The following is a 20,180-nucleotide window of genomic DNA, read 5'->3' on the forward strand; positions in this document are numbered from 1 at the left end:
ACAGTGAGCAGGAGGCCAACAATTTGTCTATAACCATAGGCTGTCAATCCTGTTACTCTCCTCTTCACAGAGGCATCAATGAATGCAATACACACGTCAGGCTAAAACTGACAGTTGAGTTTATTTCTAAGGAACAAAATTACACTGAAGCAGAGACACGCAGCCCACAGCCAGCTGTACAATTTTGGAATACTCCGTGCATGACTACGGCAACTAAATAATTTTCAGTAGATTTTGGATAGGAGTACCATCCCTCAATTCCCATGAGAAATATTTCCAGGACTGCTGTTGGAATTTGAATTCAATAAAAAGTCTGGAATTAAGAGTCAGAGAGATATACAGCATGGAAACAGGCCCTTCGGTCCAAGTCATCCACGCTGACCATATATTCTAAATTAGTCCAGTCCCATGTGCTAGTATTTGGCCCAAATCCCTCTAAATCTTCCAATTCAGGCCTCCACCACTTCTTCTGGCAGTTCATTCCATACACGCCCCACCCTCTGTGTGGAAAAGTTGCCCCTTAAGTCCCTTTTAAATCTTTTCACTTTCCCCTTAAATCTATTGCTCCTCTAGCTTTGGACTCCCCTACCCCAGGGAAAAGACCTTGTCTATTCACCCTATCCATGCCCCTCATGGTTTTATAAACCCCTATAACGTCAACCCTTTGCCTCTGACTCTACGGGGAAAATAGCCCCAGCCTATTCAGCTCAAATATGCTTGTGAATCCTTTCTGAACACATTTGGACTCAATATACTATTGTCAATTGTCAGAAAATAACATATCTGGTTGAGCACACAGAAGAGTGGAACTAAGGCCTCAATCAGATCGGTCATAGCCTGACGTGAGGGCAGAACAGGCCTGAGAGGCCGAATGGCCTCCTCTTGCTCCTAATGCACGTTACCGTTCCTGCCCCCGTTTTTCTTACGTAAAATTCAGCCATCCACTTGTGCTTGCTGATGAGTTCCTCGAGTTGGTGCTCAAATGTGTTCCTGAAAGAATTAAAGAAAGTTGCTGGAAGCACTACATCTTTCCTAATTCATCTCAACAAATTCTTTTAAAAACCTTTGACAAACCTGAGCACAAAGAGATACATATGCCACGAGTCACTTAAGCTAAGTGTAAAACTTCACCCTGATACTGCACTTTACAAAGATGTAACACCATTAGTCAGATTTCTATGGCAGACCTAAAGGGTCAGTGTGTTCCATGACAATTTGGAAAGAGAGGTAGAGGGAGAGCATTGACTGAAGGTTGGTGCAGAGTGGATCTTGATCCCATGTACAAGAGGAAGCTGGGAGGGAAGACATGCGGCTGGGAGCTGGATATATAGAACATAGAACATAGAACAGTACAGCACAGAACAGGCCCTTCAGCCCACAATGTTGTGCCGACCATTGATCCTCATGTATGCACCCTCAAATTTCTGTGACCATATACATGTCCAGCAGTCTCTTAAATGACCCCAATGACCTTGCTTCCACAACTGCTGCTGGCAACGCATTCCATGCTCTCACAACTCTCTGCGTAAAGAACCTGCCTCTGACATCCCCTCTATACTTTCCACCAACCAGCTTAAAACTATGACCCCTCGTGCTAGCCATTTCTGCCCTGGGAAATAGTCTCTGGCTATCAACTCTATGCCTCTCATTATCTTGTATACCTCAATTGGGTCCCCTCTCCTCCTCCTTTTCTCCAATGAAAAGAGACCGAGCTCAGTCAACCTCTCTTCATAAGATAAGCCCTCCAGTCCAGGCAGCATCCTGGTAAACCTCCTCTGAACCCTCTCCAAAGCATCCACATCTTTCCTATAATAGGGCGCCCAGAACTGGACGCAGTATTCCAAGTGCGGTCTAACCAAAGTTTTATAGAGCTGCAACAAGATCTCACGACTCTTAAACTCAATCCCCCTGTTAATGAAAGCCAAAACACCATATGCTTTCTTAACAACCCTGTCCACTTGGGTGGCCATTTTAAGGGATCTATGTATCTGCACACCAAGATCCCTCTGTTCCTCCACACTGCCAAGAATCCTATCCTTAATCCTGTACTCAGCTTTCAAATTCGACCTTCCAAAATGCATCACCTCGCATTTATCCAGGTTGAACTCCATCTGCCACCTCTCAGCCCATCTCTGCATCCTGTCAATGTCCCGCTGCAGCCTACAACAGCCCTCTACACTGTCAACGACACCTCCGACCTTTGTGTCGTCTGCAAACTTGCTGACCCATCCTTCAATTCCCTCGTCCAAGTCATTAATAAAAATTACAAACAGTAGAGGCCCAAGGACAGAGCCCTGTGGAACTCCACTCACCACTGACTTCCAGGCAGAATATTTTCCTTCTACTACCACTCGCTGTCTTCTGTTGGCCAGCCAATTCTGTATCCAAGCAGCTAAGTTCCCCTGTATCCCATTCCTCCTGACCTTCTGAATGAGCCTACCATGGGGAACCTTATCAAATGCCTTACTGAAGTCCATATACACCACATCCACAGCTCGACCCTCATCAACTTTTCTAGTCACATCCTCAAAAAACTCGATAAGGTTTGTAAGGCATGACCTACCCCTCACAAAGCCGTGTTGACTGTATTTGAACAAGCCATGCTCTTCCAGATGGTCATAAATCTTATCCCTCAGAATCCTTTCTAACACCTTGCAGACGACAGACGTGAGACTTACCGGTCTATAATTGCCGGGGATTTCCCTATTTCCTTTCTTGAAGAGAGGAATTACATTTGCCTCTCTCCAGTCCTCAGGTACGACTCCAGTGGAGAGCGAGGATGCAAAGATCTTCGCAAGTGGCGAAGCAATTGCATTTCTCGCTTCCCAAAGCAGCCGAGGACAAATCTGATCCGGGCCTGGCGACTTGTCAATCTTAATGTTTGACAAAATTTTCAGCACATCAGCTTCCTCTATCTCTATCCATTCCAGCATGCACACCTGCTCTTCAAAGGTTTCATTCACTACAAAGTTGGTTTCTTTCGTAAAGACAGAAGCAAAAAACTCATTTAGGGCTTCCCCTACCTCCTCAGGCTCCACACACAAGTTCCCTATGCTATCCCTGATCGGCCCTACTCTTTCTTTGACCATTCTCTTATTCCTCACATAAGTGTAAAATGCCTTTGTGTTTTCCCGGATTCCTTCTGCCAAGCCTTTCTCGTGCCCCCTCCTGGCTCTCCTCAGACCATTTTTGAGCTCCTTCCTTGCCTGCATGTAATCCTCTCTAGCTGAACTTGACCCTAGCTTCCTCCACCTTATGTAAGCTACCTTCTTCCTTTTCACTAGAAGCTCCACCGCTCTCGTCATCCAAGGTTCCTTAATCTTACCCCTTCTTGCCTGTCTCAGAGGGACATATTTACTCATCACTCCCAACAACTGTTCCTTAAGCCGTCTCCACATGTCTATAGTTCCCTTACCATGGAACAACTGCTCCCAGTCCATGCTTCCTAACTCATGTCTAATCGCATCATAGTTTCCTCTTCCCCAATTAAATATCCTCCCATTCTGCCTAATCCTCTCCTTCTCCATAGCTATGTAGAATGTGAGGCAGTTATGGTCACTATCACCAAAATGCTCTCCCACCACAAGACCTGATACCTGCCCCGGCTCGTTTCCGAGCACCAAGTCTAGAATGGCCTCTCCCCTCGTCGGCCTGTCAACGTACTGCGTTAGGAAACCCTCCTGAACACACCTTACAAAAACAGCTCCATTCAAATCTTCTGCTCGAAGGAGGTTCCAATCAATATTAGGAAAGTTAAAGTCACCCATTACAACAACCCTACTGCGTGCACACTTTTCCAAAATCTGTCGACCTATGCTTTCTTCAATCTCCCTGCTGCTATTGGGGGGCCTGTAGTAAACCCCTAACGAGGTGACTACTCCCTTGCTGTATAGTGGACCTCAATCCCTAAGTATCCAGGACTTTGCTCCAGAGGCAGTTGGACAGGCATTACAGGAGACCAGAGGCTAAATACAGAGTCGAGCCCAATCTCCGGTAATCCAGGTACATGTATAAAAGGTAGCTGGGAGACGGAGGGGCAGGAGACCAGGGGCTGGGTACAGAGTGGAGCCTGATCTCTGGGAATCCAGGACCATCTACAAGAGGAAGCTGGGAGGGAGAATGAGAGGTTGGGGCTCGAAAGTCCGTATATGTTCTGGTAGCTGCAGGATTTGGAGGGTCGTGGGCTTGGGCACCTTTCACTGAGGTTTCACTTTGGTGGGACGCTTAGTTTCTTTCAAAAAAACACTAGGAATCAGGTAATTTCATCATTTAAGGGACATTTAGAGGTACACAGATGGGATAGGTACAGGGGACTGTGGAGCAAATGCAGGCAAATGGGGTTAAGTTCAATTTGTGAAAACTGGGCAGCATGGGCAAGTTGTGTCAAAGGGCTTGTTTTCATGCTGTAGACCTCTATGGCTCTGTGAATCTGATCGAGGGACAGGAATATCATGGTCGAGGCGTAGGTTGCGTATACCCATGATCAGCAGACAAGCTGTGATTGCCTTGTGACCGTCTGCCTCGTCTGCACAACTCAGTTATGTTTTACCTTCTCTAACTCACTCAAACGCTTGGGACGCCTGAAGAAGTTTAAACTAGGTCTACCTCAAGCCTATTTGGGGAAGCAGGACGGTGGAGAAGCTGGTGAAAATTCAGTGACACTGGTGCACGGCCAGTGGGAGGAATTAACGTTATATCTGTCATTAACCTCCTGGACGTGAAAGATGTAACTTTTAGCGGCTGGGTGCTGCCTGCAACGCTGGCCCTCTGTTCCCTCTCATATGTCTCTATAATCTTGTCAGGCAAGGGATACAGGATCAAATAGGGTGGATGCAACACTCGGACCCACAATGACCTTGCTGAACCGTGGAGCTGGTTCAAGGGGCCAACTTCTCACCTCTAATTCATACCTTTCTGTTCTCCTCTTTAGCTTCTCTTCCTCAATCTGGGCAGTCAATGTCACGATTCTCTGTTTGCTCTCTCTGCTCACTTCCAGCTGTCTAAGGAAATCACACACAGTCCTGTTAACATTTCTGAGGGCAGGTGGATTGGGGTGAGAGGATGGAATGCTTTTAGCCGTAGCCCGGCATTGTCGGGTGGTCGCCGATGATCGGTGTGCGCAGTAACAAATGGTTAGTAACTCTCAGCAGTCTTCCTCCTTACCAGCACCGTGAACTGCCGGATCAGAAACCGTGCGGTCAGGGTCGTTGGTGAAAACCTCGTTGTAAGTTGGCCATCTCAGTGCCTGGGGAGTTTCACACTGAGATCTGCAGCACCACAACACCATGCTGCAGGGGCTCCTATAGGAGGATAAAGTCACATTCTGATGTACTTGCTCCTCACGTACATCAGCAGCACACATCGTGGTAGTGAGTCGCCTCAATCTACCATTCTCTACTCACTACCTCTCGAGGGGGAACACTCTTGAATATGACACGTAGCAAATGAATCAAAGGCACAGCAAGTGGTCATGGGTCTGGAACGCACTGTCCAAGAGTGTGTCAGAGGCAGAATCAATTGGACTTTTATTTCTGGGGAGTGGGGTAGACAGCCAGCACGGACACAGTGGGCTGAATGGCCTCCATCTGTGTTGTGGCCAACCAACGAACAGGGGCTAATTCCAATCAGCACCCTGTGCTGATCTCAAGCAAGGTGATGGTCAGGGCATCTCATGCAGCTATCCTTATGAATGCTGAAGTATGCACCGCGCTGGGCTGGACTGATCCTGGCAGAACCCGTGTACAGTGAAATTGTCTCCCATTCCTCACTGTGTCAAGGGCATTGCACACCCAGTTTAGTGGGGTCAAAGGTAAAGGGGAGTACCAGGGCGGCAGGAGAGGAGGAGACTGGGCGGGTGGACAAAACTGTCACCAGTCTTCCTCAGTCAAAGTGAAGTACACACATGGATTAATTCAACAAAAGGAGACAATTTTCCTTTGATGAACATGAACTGCTGCGCTGGCCGGGTTGAGTTGGTCATATGTTACCTTGCTGAGATTCTTGTTAATGAGGTCCAGTCCTCCCTTACCTCTCAGTCTGAGCTTTACTCTGATCATACTGAAAATGCAGCCTCTTCAGATTTGCTGAAATGGAACATGATTGGGAAAAGAGACTTAAAACGTTTACTGTTCATTTACTGCTTAACACATTGACACAGCCCTCTCTTCAGATTAATTTAGGAGTTCTGGTCAGCATGGACAAGTTGGACTGAAGGGACTATTTGATGTTTTAACAAAGATGCGTAGCTTGGGTTGCTGTTGGAGTTATTGGTTGGTTTGTTGAGGTGACTAGTTTTCATGTAAACATTTTGTTTCACCTCTAAGTGATATTGTCAGCGCTGTGTAGCCTCCAGCGAAGTGCTGCTGTTCTGTCCTGCTCTGAATTTAAATGGTCTGGCCTGTTACAGCGGGCAGTCTTGTTTCCAGTTTTGTACCAGAGTGGTATGTAGATGGGGTCTATTTCAATGTGTTTGTTAATTGCACCCACGGTAGAAAACCAGGCATCCAGGAATTCTGGTACGTCTTAGTCATGTTTGTCCTAGTACTGTATCTTTGTCCCAGTTAAACTGATGTCCTTCTGTGTCAGAATGTATTGAAACGAGGGAGAGTTTGTTGTGCTGTTTTGCTGCGAGATGGTGTTCATGTGTCCTGGTCGTGAGTTTCCACTCATCTGTCCTAATGTAGTGTTTCTTGCAGTTGCTGCATGGTATTTTGTCTATCATATTTGACCTGCTCATTGTGGGTATGGGGCCTTTCGTCTTTTGAGAGTAACTGACAAAGTGTGGCTGTTGGTTTGTGTGCTATCCCTATTCCAAGAGGTTGTAGGGGTCTTGCAGTCAGTTCTAATGTATTCCAACACTTCAACAGAGGCTACACAGCACTGACCTAGAAGGGGGATGAAATGTTTACATAAAAACCATCAGCTCAGCAAACCAACCAACTACTCCGAAGGTAACAAAGTGTGGAGCTGGATGAACACAGCAGGCCAAGCAGCGTCTTAGGAGCACAAAAGCTGACATTTCAGGCCTAGACCCTTCATCGGAGAGGGGGATGGGGAGAGGGTTCTGGAATAAATAGGGAGAGAGGGGGAGGTGGGCCGAAGATAGATAGAGGAGAAGATAGGTGGAGAGGAGAGTATAAGAGGGGAGGTAGGGAGGGGATAGGTCAGTCCGGGGAGGACGGACAGGTCAAGGGTGGGGATGAGGTTAGTAGGTAGGAAATGGAGGTGCGACTTGAGGTGGGAGGAGGGGATAGGTGAGAGGAAGAACAGGTTAGGGAGGCGGGGACGAGCTGGGCTGGTTTTGGGACGCACCTCCCAGTCGCGAACCATTTTAACTCCCCCTCCCATTCCTTAGACGACTTGTCCATCCTGGGCCTCCTGCAGTGCCACAATGATGCCACCCGAAGGTTGCAGGAACAGCAACTCATATTCCGCTTGGGAACCCTGCAGCCCAATGCATCAATGTAGACTTCACAAGCTTCAAAATCTCCCCTTCCCCCACTGCATCCCAAAACCAGCCCAGCCCGTCCCCGCCTCCCTAACCTGTTCTTCCTCTCACCCATCCCCTCCTCTCACCTCAAGCCGCACCTCCATTTCCCACCTACTAACCTCATCTTGCCCCCTTGACCTGTCCGTCCTCCCCGGACTGACCTATCCCCTCCCTACCTCCCCACCTATACTCTCCTCTCCACCTATCTTCTCCTCTATCTATCTTCGGTCCGCCTCCCCCTCTCTCCCTATTTATTTCAGAACCCTCTCCCCATCCCCCTCTCCGATGAAGGGTCTAGGCCCAAAATGTCAGCTTTTGTTCTCCTAAGATGCCGCTTGGCCTCCTGTGTTCATCCAGCTCCATGCTTCGTTTTCTCAGATTCTCCAGCATCTGCAGTTCCCATTATCTCTGATAGCAAGATAAAAGCAGATACATTTTAAAGTTCTTAGTATCTTTCCGTGAGTCCTGACTCCAACACTGTTGATCTCATTCTTGCAGCGATAGTGAAATGTTTTGAAGCCTAAACTTCTTAGATAATGAGAGATAATGGGAACTGCAGATGCTGGAGATTCCAAGATAATAAAATGTGAGGCTGGATGAACACAGCAGGCCAAGCAGCATCTCAGGAGCACAAAAGCTGACGTTTTGGGCCTAGACCCTTCATCAGAGAGCTCTCTGATGAAGGGTCTAGGCCCGAAACGTCAGCTTTTGTGCTCCTGAGATGCTGCTTGGCCTGCTGTGTTCATCCAGCCTCACATTTTATTATCTTACTTCTTAGATAATGGTAGTTTTCCCCAAGATATTTTGCCAACTGGCAGCTAGGCACAGTTTTAAGATATTAAGATTTTTTAAGATATGAAACAACACAAGGAGGGAGAGAGTGAGAGAGAGAGAAAGAAAGGGACAGCCTCCCAAGTTTTGCTGCTATGAATCCCATTTGTCCGTCTCTCTCTGCTATGCCACGCAATCTGCTCAAATGTGAATGACTTGTAATTTCCTGAGTCTAGCTCCATTGCTTTTCTATATTGAATAGCCGCAGGCAACCTTTCATTTCCCAAGGTGTGACAAATTCATGCAAATGCAAATCAGACAGGAGAGGCAAATACTTTGACGCTGATGTTATTGCTTGGTTTCACTGTATTTTGGATGAAATGGTAATTTCAGCGTAGCCAGTTTAGTATTTCTTAGACGGGTTCCCCAGATTTACCTCAATCTACAGTCAGATGACCACAGCAGCAATGTCGTCTTTAGAAATCACTTTAGTCTAAGAAGATTTCGGGCATTAAAATCAGGTGATAGAAGTTGAATATCAATAATCAACATTTACTTACAAGGGGTGGGGGGAGGTGATGGCCTAGTGATATTATTGCTAGACTGTTAATCCTGAGACTGAGATAATGTTCTGGGTCCAAATCCTGCCATGGCACATGGTGGAATTCAAATTCAATTTAAAAAATCTGGAACAATGGAATGAGCTGCCAGGGGAAGTGGTGGAGGCTGGTACAATTACAACATGTAAAAAGCATGTGGATGGCTGCACGAATAGGAAGGGTTTAGAAGGATATGGCCCAAATGCTGGCAAATAGGAATAGATTAGGGTTGGAATATAAAAGCAGCGATGTGCTTCTGAGGCTTTATAAGGCTCTAGTTAGGCCCCATTTAGAATACTGTGTCCAATTTTGGGCCCCACACCTCAGGAAGGACATACTAGCCCTGGAGCGTGTCCAGCGGAGATTCACACGGATGATCCCTGGAATGGTAGGTTTAGCATATGATGAACGGCTAAGGATCCTGGGATTGTACTCATTAGAGTTTAGAAGGTTGAGGGGCGATCTAATAGAAACTTACAAGATAATGTATGGTTTAGAAGGGGTGGACACGAGGAAGTTGTTTCCTTTAGGCGGGGTGACTAGGACCCGTGGGCACAGCCTTAAAATTAGAAGTGGTAAATTTAAAACTGAAATGAGACGACATTTCTTCAGCCAGAGAGTGGTGGGCCTGTGGAATTCATTGCCACGGAGTGCAGTGGAGACCGGGACGTTGGATGCCTTCAAGGCAGAGATCGACAAATTCTTGATCTCAAAAAGAATCAAGGACTACGGGGAGAGTTCAGGGAAGTGGTGTTGAAATGCCCAGCCATGATTTAAATGATGGAGTGGACTTGATGGGCCGAGTGGCCTTACTTCCACTCCTATGTCTTATGGTCTTATGGTCTTATTAATTTAGGCTGTCTGGTTGGCATGGACTGGTTTGACTGAAGGGTCTGTTTTCGTGCTGTAGATGGGACTTCAAACCCATAGCAACGTGGTTAACTCTTAACTGCCCTCTCCACAACTAGAGTTGGGCAATAAATGCTGCCTAGCCAGTGACGTCCTCAACTTACGAATGAAGAATAAAGCTTACTATAACAATATCTCTCAGTCTGAGACTGTATCGCCTGGTTCTGGACATTCCTAACCAGATGAACCAACCTTTTGGTATGTCCCCTTTCCTAAGCTGTGAAAATATATTTTGTCTTTTTAACTTTGCTTCTTGTTTTTCTGAGCTATAGTTATACTGTGTATAGCTGTAATGTGACATATTTAAATTAATTTCTCTATTCTGTAACTAAGGTCCCTTTGTACCTGAGATGACGCTGTAAGTGACAAAATATAAACTGTTCACTTTACTCATTCGAGTGCATGTGACAATAAAATTAATTCAATTGAGTTCAAAATCTGCCTGCTTCAACAAGATCACCTCTCGCTTTTCTGAACTCCAGGGATGATAGGACCAGTCTTCTCAACCTTTCCTCAGAGGGACAATTTAAATCAGGAAAAACTCCTGTTTTCTTATACTCTGTCATAAGAATGAGGAGCAGGAGTAGGCCATTCAGCCCCTCCAGCCCTCTCTGCCATTTAACATGATTATAGCTGATCTCATCTCTGCCTCAGCTCCACCTTCCTGCCCCTTCCTCATAATCCTTCAATCCGTTACTCATTAAAAATATGTCTATCTCCTCCTTAAATTTACTCAATGTCCTGGCATCTACCACACTCCAGGAATTCTGCAGATTCACAATCCTTTGAGATAAGTAACTTCTCCTCATACAGTCACACAGCACAGAAACAGATCCTTTGGTCCATGCCGAACATACTCCCAAACTAACATAGTCCAACCTGCCTGCTCCTAGCTCATATCCCTCCAAACCTTTCCTATCCATGTATTTATCCAAATGTCTTTTAAATGTTGTAACTGTACCCACACTTACCACTTCCTCTGGAAGTTCATTGCACATCACACTTTGTGCAAAAAAATTGTCCCTCATTTCCTTTTAGAGCTCCTTCTCTCACTTAAATATTTACCCCTTAGTCTTGAAAATCCCCCACCCTGGGGAAAAGACAACTACCATTAACTCTATCTATACTCCTCATTATTTTTTAAGCTTCTATAAAGTCACCTCGCAACCTCCTACGCTGCAGTGAAAAAAGTCCCAGCCTTTCTTTATAACTCAAACCGTCCATACGTGGACACATCCTCGTAAATCTCTGCTGAACCCTCTCTAGCTTAAATAATATCCTTTCTATAACTAGGCAATCAGAACTGGACAAACTATTCTAGAAGAGGCCTCACCAATTTCCTGTGCAACTTCAAAATGAGTTTCATCATTGTTTTAAATCTGCCACCCCCTTATCTGAAGGAATAACCTTTCACTCCAGGTTGTTCCATATGAGGAAAGAACCTTTCTCCATCTACTCTTTAGCATCTATATACCTCAAATAAATCTCCTATCATTCCTATAAAATATAGAGCTGATAGGCCCAAAGTGCTCGCTCCATTTTCACAAGACAGACCTCTCATCTCTGATATCAATCTAGTGAACTCCCTCTGAATACACCTATATCCCTCCTTAAGTAACAAGACAGAAATTGTGCACAATACTCCGGCTATGGTCTCACTGATGCCTTGTACAGTTGCCACAACTACTATTATACTCTAATCCTTTAGCAATAGCCAAAATTCCATTTGATTTCCTTATTACCTGCTGTCTCTGCATACTGGTTTTCTGTGATTCATGCACGAGAACACCCAGAACCTTCTGCACTGAAGCATTCTGAAATTACTATGCATATCCACAAAAAGTATTTCTTTTCAATTCATTGCAACTTCCTTTCTCACCTATTTTAGTGCCATCTGCAAACTTTCTACTCCCAAATCCAAGTCACCAATATAGATCGTAAATAGTAATCCAAATTCTGTAGAACCATTAGTTACAGATTGCTAACCAGAGACAGACCAGAAACAGTGTTTGAAACTTTCCGAAGGAGGGTCACTGGAACTGAAACATTAACTCTGCTTTCTCTCTCCTCAGATGCTGCCAGACATGCTGAGTTTCTCCAGCAATTTCTGTTTTCATTTCTGATTTCCAGCATCTGCAGTTCTTTATTTCGAAGATCCCATGACACCCTATTCAGAAAGAAGGAAACTACAGTTTACTTAGTTTAGCAAGTGTCGTTAGGAAATTGTTAGGATCCATTATTAAGGAAGTAATAACAGGACATTGTGAAAGTTAAAAACCACAGCCAGCATGGTTTCATGAAGGATGAATCATGTTTGACTAATTTGTTAGAGTTCTTTGGAGATGTAATAAGCAGATTGATTATGGGGATCCTGGAGATGTAGTACATCTGGACTTCCATTAGGAATTTGATAAGGTGCCCTTCCCATTGAATTGGCTTAACTTCATTGCCTCAGTGAGCATGTTATGCCAGTGTGGCATTGGGAAACCCCTTCTGAATGTTTTCTACCTTAGAACAGGACCTAGACATTAGCATTGCAAACTCTGCAGACTTTGCCAATCGGCCACATGGTTGTTGGTGTGCCCGGGTAGAACTCTGGTGATTGGCAGCATCGTGGAAACAACTGGGGGCTCAGAGCAGGGCAGCCTGTGGTGAGATGAGGTTGGCGATGAGACAGCAGCACAGAAATCATTAGATCAATGCCAAAGCAGGAGAGAGAGGATGGCGGTCAGCGGCGAGATGGCAACATGGAGGCGTGCAGATTGAGACATCAAACCCAGTACAGGAGAGAGATCAAGCCCTCCTGGGAAAAGTAAAGTGAAGTGACTGCAGGCCCATTGTTAAAGAAGGACTGTAGTTTGGAATTTATAACCTTATTTCTTACTTAAGAGAACAAAATAAAAACAATGCAGCATGGGAACAGGCCCTTCGGGTCTCCAGGTCTGTGTTGATACATTTTGCCTTTCCATATTAAAACTGTCTTCACTTACAGGATCCACTCCTCCATTCCCTTCTTATTCGTGTATTCGTCCAGGTGCTTCTTGAATGCTGTTGCTTTATACTGACAAGAACTGTAATGTTCCGCTTTTAACTTATTTTGTTATTTTTCTATTCTTTACCTAAGATTTTGTACTGAGCTACCTGTACCTAAGGTGGTGCCTTGAATGGCAGCTTGTAAAGTCTTCACTGTACTCCTATACTTGAGCACTTGTGACAATGAAAGCTAATTCTCATTCTAATACTGGATTATACCGCTGGATAAAGAAGGAATTCCTTTAAGAGGGAAGGTTAATGTAAACAAAATGAAATCTTCCTTTCAGGTGAGACTGATTGCCACGACCACAAAGCTGTTTCTGTCGACAGGGTAGGCTCGGCCATCACGTAGGCATCGCCCACAGCCATTTGTGAAAAGCTACGAACTTGCCCTAGCAGGATGGGAAACCTCAGGTGCAGACACGCTGGCACTCAGGCTGAGTTGCAGCATTCCTGAGGTTAAGTCCTGGCTCACTGGCTGCAAGCGTGGGTGCTCACAAAAGCCCCAGTGAAATCAGAACTTGGCACATTACAGTGAAGGCAACAGCACCAAGGCCTGTCCATGGAAGTTACAAATTCTCACCCACAAGCGTAGATTAGGGAAAATCAAACAAAAGTTGTCTTCAGTTTCTGTGAACAACTGGATCTGCCACTTTGGAAGATTTCTCTCGTTAGCTTCCGCTAACTCCCAAATCATTACCAAGTAGGGGATACCATAGTAAGATACTCCAGATACCATCTGAACAGTTCATTCCCCGAGTTTACCCTGAATTAATGATTCCAGATACTGTCTGACCTGCTGAGTATTTCCCTGAGTACTACCTGCATAAAATGTTGTCTGACCAGCTGAGTGTTTCCTGAGTGTTACATGAGTTAAATTTGCTACAGAGACCTTACCTAATGTCAATTAATTCCATCTTACCTTCCTTAGTGTTGCAGTTACCCTCCAGGTGAAAGATCTCCTGATTTACTGTTGAGAAACAGAAATTTCATTGTAAGACAGCCATACATTTTCATAGTCAGAGGTGACTGTGCATTGATCAGTTTTCAAAGTAGGCTGTGTCCCATCTTCTTACCCCTCGTCCCACGCTAATGGCAGAATCCCCCTCCCCGCCACATCCCATGCCCACATGCCCATGGTGTTGTACATCAGGAATCACTTTCTCTTTATTTCCAAGCGATCCAATCAGACTTTCCAAACCTGATCACTGGTCTGAAGCGATATAGCCTCGTTCTGATGCTCTGCAGAGTGGAACTGCACTTTTAAAGGAAAAACTAAAAGTGGGCTCTATGGCACAGGACAGCACCACTGGAAAGTGTCCATGAGGTGCCAGGTACTGAGCGGAGAAAATAAGAAGAGATGTTTTAATACTAGAGTTCCACACTCAACTGGCTCACGTTCTCACTCGCGTGTCTCTCAGGCTCCGTTCCACCTGCTTTTTACTGAGTGTCACTGTTTACAGGTCATGCTGTCCTGCACTCCACATTGCCAGTTATTCCCAAGGCTTTTTTAAACAAAAATTCACTCATGGAATGTGGCTGGCCAGGCTCTAGTGCCCCTCCATAACTGAGGAGTTGGCAGTGAGCTGCTTTATTGAACTTCTGAGGACTCTGTGCGGTGTAGGCTCACCCACACAGGTACAGTTACGGAGCTAGTTCCAAGGATGGTGATGGGACAGCCAATATCATTCCAAGGTCAGGGCAGAGTGCGTGGATTTGGCTGGGAACTTGTTGCAGGTGGTGTTCACATGTACCTGCTACCTTTGGTCCTTCTAGATGGTAGAGGTCACAGCTCTAGAGGTAAGTAGAGGGAGAATGAATGGATGGCTTAGTGGTTAGCACTGCTGGCTCACAGTGCCATGGTTTGATTCCAGCCTCGGGGACCGTCTGTGTGGAGTTTGCATGTTCTCCCCATGTACGTGTGGGTCTCCTCTGGATGCTCTGGTTTCCTTCGATAGTCCGACGCTGTGCAAGTTAGATGGATTGGCCATGCCACATTATCCATAGCGTTCAGGAATGCATAAGTTAAGATGTGTTAGCGAAGGGAAATGCAGGATTACAGGAATAGGGTAGGGGGACGAGTCTGGGTGGGATGGCCTTTGGAGGATCGGTGTGGACTCATTGAACCGAAATGCCTGTTTCCACACTGAGGGATTCTATGAATCTTTGGATAATCCCAAATTAATTCAGTCCCATTTGCCAGCATTTGGCCCATATCCCCCTAAACACCTCCTATTCATACAACCATCCAAACACCTTTTAAATGTTGTAATTGTACCAGCCTCCACCCACTTCCTCTGGCAACTCGTTCTATACACGCACCACCCTCTGTGTGAAAAAGTTGCTCCTCTGGTCCCTTTTAAATCTTTCCCCTCTCACCTTAAACCTATGCCCCTCTACTTGTGAATTCCCCACCCTGGGGGGAAGACCTTGGCTATCCACCCTATCCGTGCCCTCATGATTTTATAAGCCACTATAAGGTCACCTTTCAGCCTCCGACATGCCAGGGAAAGTAGCCCCAGCCTATCCAGACTCTCCCAATAGCTCAAACCCTCCAATCCTGCAGCATCCTTGTCAATCTTTTCTGAATCCTTTCAACTTTAACAATATCTTTCCCACAGCAAGGAGACTGGAATTGAATGCAGTATTCTGAAAGTGGCCTCGCCAATGTCCCGTAAAGCCAAAACCTAACATCCCAACACCTACACTTAATGCACTGGCCAGGAAAGGCGAGTGTTTCGTCCTGTCTACCTGTGACTCCACCTTCAAGGAACTATGCAACTGGACCCCTATGGTCTCTTAGTTCAGCAAGACACAATACCTTTAACCTTATAAATCCTGAATAAAAACTGTGTATGCTGGCAATCAGAAACATAACAGAAATTTCAGGAAGAGCTCAGCAAATCAGAGAGAAATCAGTATTAATATTTTGGGTCCAGTTCTGAGGAAGGGTCACTGGCCCCAAAATGTTAACTCTGGTTTCTCCCCACAGATGCTGCCAGACCTGCTGAACTTTTTAGCAATTTCTGTTCTTGTTACTGTACAAGTCCTGGCCCTGATTTAGCTTACCAAAATGCAACACCTCACACTTACCAGTCCTGGAAACACATCAGAAGTAAGCCTGAGAGTTACACCCATCTCTTGACTCACCTGACTTCAGGTTACCTTTCCTGGAAGTGGTTGCTCACAGGGTGGATGTTTATTTTAAGTGATCTGTTTTGGCAGGAGCTAAGCCTGCAATTGCCAAAGTGGCAGTGGATGGAGTGTAGCTGACACCTGTTATTATGTGTTCTTTGAGAAGGCTGTTTCACTTGTTTACCTGGATCTTTTCGACGGCCTTGGCAGACCCTACTCCTGATAAGAGGCACTGCTGACCAAAAGTGTTGCATACAAGCCATTTACTAATCGTTGCTCTGTCCTGCCCAGCCACTGGCAACCCCGTCAAAGGTGAGGCGTGCGTACATACGTACACTCATTGAGTTCCTTCTCCATTTCTCCTCTTTGTGCCTGCAACTTCTTCAGTTCCTCATCGTTCACTCTTTTCTCTGAAATACACTGACACTTTATTTTTTTTAAAAAAGCAAACGAACGGCAGACGCTGTAAAATCAGAGACGATAGCAGAAATAGCTGGAAAAGTTCAGCAGATCTAGCCCATGTCAAGTTCTGAGGAAGAGTCACTCAACCCGAAACATTAACTCTGATTTCTCTCGATAGGTGCTGCCAGACATTCTCTACATTTGTTTCTGACACTTTTGAAAAAAAATTCATTCTTTCACAGGATGTCAGCAGCACTGGCTAGGCTGATATTTATTGCCCATCACTAATTGCCCAGAGGGCAGTTAAGAGTCAAACACATGCTGTGGGTCTGGAGTCACCCGTGGACCAGACTGCATAAAGACGACAGTTCCCTTCCCTAAAGGACATTAGTGAACCGGATGGGCCTTTCCCCCAGAATGGATGCATGGTCATCTTAGCTTTTAATTCCAGATTGTCCGAAAAACTGAATTCAAATTCCACCATCTGCCCCAGTTGGATTTGAACCAGTGTCCCCAGAGCATTACCTGGGTCTCGAGATTAACTGTCCAGTGATACTACCACAAGGCCGTTGCTCTTACACCAAACAGTGAGAAGAGAGTGATATTCCCGAAAAAGACAGCAACCAGCTTTCCAAGATAATAAAATGTGAGGCTGGATGAACACAGCAGGTCCAGCAGCATCTCAGGAGCACAAAAGCTGACGTTTCGGGCCTAGACCCTTCATCAGAGAGGGGGATGGGGTGAGGGTTCTGGAATAAATAGGGAGAGAGGGGGAAGCGGACCGAAGATGGAGAGAAAAGAAGATAGGTGGAGAGGAGAGTATAGGTGGGGAGGTAGGGAGGGGATAGGTCAGTCCAGGGAAGACGGACAGGTCAAGGAGGTGGGATGAGGTTAGAAGGTAGGAGATGGAGGTGCGGCTTGGGGTGGGAGGAAGGGATGGGTGAGAGGAAGAACAGGTTAGGGAAGCAGAGACAGGTTGGACTGGTTGTGTGGTGCAGTGGGGGGAGGGGAAGAGCTGGGCTGGTTGTGTGGTGCAGTGGGGGGAGGGGATGAACTGGGCTGGTTTTGGGATGCACTTGGGGAAGGGGAGATTTTGAAGCTGGTGAAGTCCACATTGATACCATTGGGCTGCAGGGTTCCCAGGCGGAATATGAGTTGCTGTTCCTGCAACCTTCGGGTGGCATCATTGTGGCACTGCAGGAGGCCCATGATGGACATGTCATCTAAAGAATGGGACGGGGAGTGGAAATGGTTCGCGACTGGGAGGTGCAGTTGTTTGTTGCGAACCGAGCGGAGGTGTTCTGCAAAGCGGTCCCCAAGCCTCCGCTTGGTTTCCCCAATGTAGAGGAAGCCACACCGGATACAATGGATGCAGTATACCACATTGGCAAATGTGCAGGTGAACCTCTGCTTAATGTGGAAAGTCATCTTGGGGCCTGGGATAGGGGTGAGGGACGAGGTGTGGGGGCAAGTGTAGCATTTCCTGTGGTTGCAGGGGAAGGTGCCGGGTGTGGTGGGGTTGGAGGGCAGTGTGGAGCAAACAAGGGAGTCACGGAGAGTGGTCTCTCCGGAAAGCAGACAGGGGTGGGGATGGAAAAATGTCTTGAGTGGTGGGGTCGGATTGTAGATGGCGGGAGTGTCGGAGGATGATGCGTTGTATCCGGAGGTTGGTAGGGTGGTGCGTGAGAACGAGGGGTATCCTCTTTGGGCGGTTGTGGCGGGGGCGGGGTGTGAGGGATGTGTTGCGGGAAATGCGGGAGACGCAGTCAAGGGCGTTCTCGGCCACTGTGGGGGGAAAGTTGCGGTCCTTGAAGAACTTGAACATCTGGGATGTGCGGGAGTGGAATGCCTCATCGTGGGAGCGGAGGCGGAGGAATTGGGAATAGGGGATGGAATTTTTGCAGGAGGTTGAGTGGGAGGAGGTGTATTCTAGGTAGCTGTGGGAATCGGTGGGCTTGAAATGGACATCAGTTACAAGCTGGTTTCAACCAGCTTTCCAAATTGGTATCTGGGAATCGCAGCTTTTTTTTTGGCAGGGCGGAGGGAGTGCAGGTGTGATATTTGTTGAGGTGAGAAGCTTTTTTCCCTGGATGAGGGTATGCCCACCTCAGCTCGACTGGCTATTTATTGCAGGTAGCGTGGGCTCTTGTAAATCTCCTTTTGCATGGTGCCAGTGAGACAGCCATCCCGATCGGCACTGACTGGTGTGGCACCACCGTTTATCCGTGCTGGTACCCCAAACAGGACTGGCTGAGACAGCGGCTTTAAGAGAGGCAGTGCCCACCATCGACCAGCAGGTTGCCTAATGGTGACAGGCAGGGGCTGGTGAAGGGATGGAGTGGGGGAGGATGCTTCAGTTTACAAAGGAGATCAAAGAGAGCAGCATCTCATAAATTACTCCTTGCTTTGTCACCATGCTTTGGCCTGTCTGATCTGGTGCCACACAATTCCCTTCCCTTCCTGGGTCCACTCATCCACCAATTTAGAAATGTGGTTCTGAATAAAGGAACCTTTCATTTTAAGAGCAGAGCAGGTTTTAGTTCCAGTTTAAAAGAGTGGAGGTGGCTTTACACAATATCCAATAACACACTTTTCGTGTTCTGGAAGCATTTGTGGGGGTGGAAGAGCAGTTTGGAGGAGCTTTACTCTGTACCTAACCCCAATCTACTGCTGTCCTGGGAGCGTTTGTGGCGGGGAGAGCAGGGAGCAACAGTGTACAGGGAGCTTTACTCTGCATTTAACCCTGTGCTGTCCCCGTCCTGGGAGTGATTGATGGGGGTGGACAGTGCAGAGAGAGCTTTACTCAGTATCTAACCCCGTGCTGTCCCCATCCTGGGAGTGATTGATAGGGATGGACAGTGCAGAGAGAGCTTTACTCAGTATCTAACCCCGTGCTGTCCCCGTCCTGGGAGTGATTGATGAGGATCTACTCTTTATTCATTCACGGGATGAGGGTGTCGCTACTTGGCAGCATTTATTGCCCAGACAGCAATTAAGAGTCAACCACATTGCTGTGGGTCTAGAGTCACATGTAGGCCAGGCCAGGTGAGGATAGCAGTTTCCTTCCCTAAAAGGACATCAGTGAACCAGATGGGATTTTCCTAACAATCGGCAATGGATTCATGGTCATCATTAGATACTTGATTCCAGATATTTTATTGAATTCAAACTCCACCCTCTGCCATGGTGGGATTCAAACCCGGGTGCCCAGAACTTTATCTGGGTCTTCTGCAGTAACAGTCCCACGATAATACCGCTACACCATCACCTCCCCATGACATAGAGAGACCTTTACTGTCAGTTTAAAAGAATTAGAAACATGATCCTGTTCCAGACAAGTCCAGGGTTTTGAGACTGGTTGGGGGCAGGATACAAGGCATGAATCTCAATCCCAGAAAAATGGGATGGTGTCGGGTGAGACACGAACTTTTCAGAAAATCACCATTCTGACTCATAGGAACCCTTTTCCAGTTTTAACCAAGATGATGCGGGGGTAGGTGGGCTTGACCAGGTCCTGGCCTAGTCATTTTAAATTTCATGAAGGCTCTGCGTGGCCCAGGTTTATGCTGCCTTCCAGACTGCATCTCACTCGCCTGGCCAAGATTCAACCAGTAAGAAGGAGGTGGGCACTTCCGAACGGCTGCAGTGTTTTCAGCGTCGCTTGTAGGTCTAAGGTGCTGCTTGTGACGCTTGCCTGCTTCCTTGCCAACTGGGTGGCACAGTGGCTCAGTGCCGCCTTACAGTGCCAGGGACCCACGTTCAATTCCACCCTCAGGTGATTGTCTGTATGGAGTTTGCACATTCTCTGTATGGGTGTGCTCCAGTTTCCTCCCCCAGTGCAA

The 20,180-nt window shown here is 46.7% G+C and overlaps 1 protein-coding gene across 5 annotated transcripts in view; it reads right to left on the minus strand.

Annotated features, from left to right (window-relative positions):
• si:ch211-199g17.9 (uncharacterized protein LOC108180085 homolog) overlaps nucleotides 1-20,180 on the minus strand; it is a 39,562-nt gene that overhangs the window by 10,349 nt on the left and 9,033 nt on the right. For 3 of the 5 annotated variants that reach the window (XM_059643969.1, XM_059643971.1, XM_059643970.1), the window contains 5 exons: nucleotides 16,272-16,346; nucleotides 13,724-13,771; nucleotides 6,029-6,083; nucleotides 4,911-5,000; nucleotides 927-990 (listed from right to left, as the gene is read on the minus strand). In XM_059643969.1, coding sequence (XP_059499952.1) covers nucleotides 927-990; nucleotides 4,911-5,000; nucleotides 6,029-6,083; nucleotides 13,724-13,771; nucleotides 16,272-16,346 — 332 coding nt within the window. The remainder of the gene's footprint in view (nucleotides 1-926; nucleotides 991-4,910; nucleotides 5,001-6,028; nucleotides 6,084-13,723; nucleotides 13,772-16,271; nucleotides 16,347-20,180) is intronic. The other 2 variants (XM_059643972.1, XM_059643973.1) reach the window with 1 other exon arrangement.

This window comes from Stegostoma tigrinum, unplaced genomic scaffold (genome assembly GCF_030684315.1).
Source record: "Stegostoma tigrinum isolate sSteTig4 unplaced genomic scaffold, sSteTig4.hap1 scaffold_351, whole genome shotgun sequence".
Taxonomy (NCBI): domain Eukaryota; kingdom Metazoa; phylum Chordata; class Chondrichthyes; order Orectolobiformes; family Stegostomatidae; genus Stegostoma; species Stegostoma tigrinum.